The 3,609-nt window shown below is 39.4% G+C and overlaps 1 protein-coding gene across 1 annotated transcript in view; it reads right to left on the reverse strand.

Moving 5' to 3' along the window:
* The window catches only part of LOC109968008 (potassium channel subfamily K member 10), a 15,896-nt gene extending 13,063 nt beyond the window's left edge, over window positions 1–2,833 (reverse strand). Inside the window, exons 1-2 of the mRNA XM_020613972.1 lie at window positions 2,740–2,833; window positions 1,096–1,166 (exon numbers count right to left, since the gene is read on the reverse strand). Coding sequence (XP_020469628.1) covers window positions 1,096–1,166; window positions 2,740–2,794 — 126 coding nt within the window. The 5' untranslated portion in view covers window positions 2,795–2,833. The remainder of the gene's footprint in view (window positions 1–1,095; window positions 1,167–2,739) is intronic.
* Between the last annotated feature and the right edge of the window lie 776 nt (window positions 2,834–3,609).

Here is a 3,609-nt window from a genome sequence, read left to right on the forward strand (position 1 = left end):
TGCTATCTTTGTACTGGAAGATATCAAGACACAGACAGGATAAAATTATCTTGCGAAAATGATTCTAGACCTTGGCAGACTGTCCTGATAATTGGCTCAAAGTCCTGAATCTGTTGCAAACTGAATATGGAAAATGCATGACAAGCTACATATGAAGAAGATTCTTGTGAGATGTTGGGTTGTAGGTAATCTTTAAGGCTTTATATAGTGAGTTTGAGGTTATTATGTGGGGTATTTTGGTCATTTCCAGTGCTGATATGCATATATATCCTTTGTTCTGGTCTGTGATAACCTATAATCTGTTATAGTAATGAAAAAATCAAAATTAATACATGGAATAAATTTAATTACAATATTGTCTCACAGCTTTAAGTTTTCTTTAGCTGTCTTAATAAATAAAGTAACAACAACGTAATGTAGATATAAATATGAAATCCTATGACATATGACACATTAGAATGCAATTTCTTGGTCTTTGGGCTTTGCAAAGCTGACAATCAGTGTCATCAGCAAAAATGAATGGCTTAAAACTGCGCTAAAGCCAAACTGGAATAAAACTCTCCATTTCCTCAGCATCATTCCATCCAATTTATTTTGGTTTCACACATAAAAACTCTTAGTTCCCCAAAATCAACCTCAGAAATCCACAGCCACTGCCTTAATTACTACTGCAGAAAACTTCATCACTGATTTAATGCAATGCAATGAATGGAAAACCTGGGGAAAACACCTTTAATTATGTGTATTAATTAAACTGTAACCATGGATGTACAGCATGCATATACTCAATGAGGCAAAAGAAGAAAAGCATTTAAATATTTAAAAGACACACCACTTGCAGCTAAGCCCTTACAGTATTGCTAGGTGGAGGTGAAAATTTAGTTACCCTCTTTAGGAAGCAGGATTCGATTTTTCTAATAGACTATAAGAGAGGGGTAAGTACCACTTTCAGCCATCAGCTTCTAGATAGGTTTCATAATAAATGCATGTCTGCTCAAGCAGGTCAATCATGAGGTGAACAGCACCTAGGATGCAGCCACATAAGGATTCCTTTAATGTATATGAGCGCTCTGGTCTTCACCCCCACGGCCCCACCTCTCTCAGACTGGAGAATTGGGAGTGCCTCAGAGACATGGGCGGGGTCTGTTGTCTACAATGATGCAACTCTGGAAGGTAGAAATTAGAGACTTATTCCTTCTGGGTGGCACTCTTTTGTTTCATTAATGGCATATTCTAAGCAAAATGCACACACACACAGAGAAACACCCCACCCTGATGAGTCAAGGACATCCAGGAAATGTCTCACTCTTCGGTCCACAAGCTATGAATCTCTTTGATTAGTTCTTGTATCATGAATGAATCAATAACAGCAGAGTGAAATAAACAAAAAAGAGTGAAATAAATTAAAAAATTAAGACTGAGAGGTGAACCTCACTATGTACAGTATAGATAGATAAGAATACATTCTGAACCATATAGGCAAAACCAAAGCTGTGAGGAAGATAAATTGCTTTGTGTTTCAATTTTCTGAGCCTGTGTGGCATTAACCTGAACTCCTTTTTTAAACATCTGAAGCTGCTTCATATTGATTTTTGCAAATTAAATAAGGCCTGAGTGGAAAGCAGTGGTTTGTATTTGATACCATCTGATGCTCTCAGCCCATCTCTGCTTCCAACATGCCTGGTTGAAGCAGAGGAAATGTTAACAGGGGACTCAGGGCAGGTCCATGAAAGAGCCATGGAAAGAATGGAAAAAATCTGGCTGATGATGAAGATTTTATAGGTGGCAATGAAATGTCGCATCTGTCATTTTCCACACAGCTTAGTGCAGGGGCAAATTTGTGGTTTTCAGATTTGAAATATTCTGTTTATCAACATTTCAGCTGCATATTATAGGGTGACATGGGGTTGTGAAATAATCATGTACCCACTGATGAAGAAAATTCAAAACTAAGTATTAGCTTATGCATGAAGGTCAGTTTTGGGATAGATCAGTTAGGCTCTTAGCCAAGTTATTCCTTATGGCACTAGACAGGTTGCAGGCGTGTACCTCGCCAGCTGAGCCTCAACATCAAGTGTCAAGTCAGCCTGAATAACACAAGGAAGGCTAAGAACCTACGGTAAAAACACATTTCAAAATAAAACATTTTCCGAAGTTGCCTTTTTGAAAACCACATTTAGGATAAATATGGTCGCATCAGGTGGAACTAAGGAGCGTTGTTTCTGGTAAGATGATAATTTATCGTTCGTCACCACCCATGTTTCTGAAAACAAGTCACGTCTGGTTGATTTAGCTGGAAAGAAGTGCTTCATGCAGACAATTTCGTGCATCGAGTCTCAAGTATTTTTTTTTTTGGTAACTTCACAGCTTAAGCGTTTATTTCGATGGCGTTTCCGTTTTCATCGCTGCTTGATTCTGCTGTTGGGGCTGAAGCTCTGCTGTTCCCAGCAGCACTGCATCTTACAGCGGAGCACACCAAGGATGGAGAATAAAGAAATACCCATAGCCTTTGTCTAGTGCGAAGACTCCTTTTGCATCACAGAAACATAGAGAAATGGGAAAATTCTAAACGAATGTATAAAATCATGAACAAGAAGTGGTTCAAGCTGGTGAATAGTGTAGCCTCGCGTAATAAATGGTATGTCCATGAGATGTTGCTGAGATTAGGAGTGTAAGATACTGTCAAATGCTATGTAGGAAGTTATTACACAATTTTTTAAATAGCTGGGTTTTACCAACCTTGTTCCGGGTCCCAGTTAACTTGTTTCCTTGGGTTTTCTATTGGAAATTTCATCTCTATTTTTGTTCACGACCAAAAGGCAAGATGTTCAATGCGATTGTAAAAATGAAAAAAAAAAAAAAAAAAAATGCAGGAAACCAGCCACATCATGAGGAATTCATCTGCATCTTCGGCACAGCATCTTTTCGCAGATGTGAGTGTCAGTTGTGCAGAAGGATAAAAGCATCGTGAAACCGCATTGTTTGCTTCTGCTGCCCACCCTCCTTTTTTCACCACCTCCCTTGGACGCGTGGTGCTCGTCTCACAGACTGAGATACGTGTGAGACCTTTCACTGAGCTGTCGCACCGCTCAAAGCATCAGACCACATCCCATCTCACTATCAAACACACATACACACACCGGTGGTCCGTTCAAGAAACCACAGCCGAAGTGTGTGGAAGCAAGCAACTTTACGCACGTGTATTAACAGGCAGCTAGAACAACGGGTTAGGATGCTCTCCTCCCTCATTTCCAAATTGCAGTACCTCACCTGCCTTTACTATAATTACCTAAAGGAATTTGCATCGAGCTTTGCATAAATCACAGTCAAACTAATTTGTCTAATCCGTAAATGAATACTCACTCTTGTGTTTTTTGCTCAAAAAACAGGATTATCCCCTCATCGTTTGGCAACGGGCGACTGAGCACATGGCGCAGGGCGTCAAGTCAGATATGTAGCCTACGCAAAATCGGTAGCACACTTAATCCATTACATCATTCGCATGTATGGGAGACAGCACATTATTAATGAAAGATAACCTAAATGAGATGATGGGAGGCAATGTATTATTTCACAGTATTGTTTCAGGAAATATTAAGTAATATGCAA

The sequence above is a fragment of the Monopterus albus genome, unplaced genomic scaffold, assembly GCF_001952655.1.
Source record: "Monopterus albus unplaced genomic scaffold, M_albus_1.0 scaffold141.1, whole genome shotgun sequence".
Lineage (NCBI taxonomy): Eukaryota > Metazoa > Chordata > Actinopteri > Synbranchiformes > Synbranchidae > Monopterus > Monopterus albus.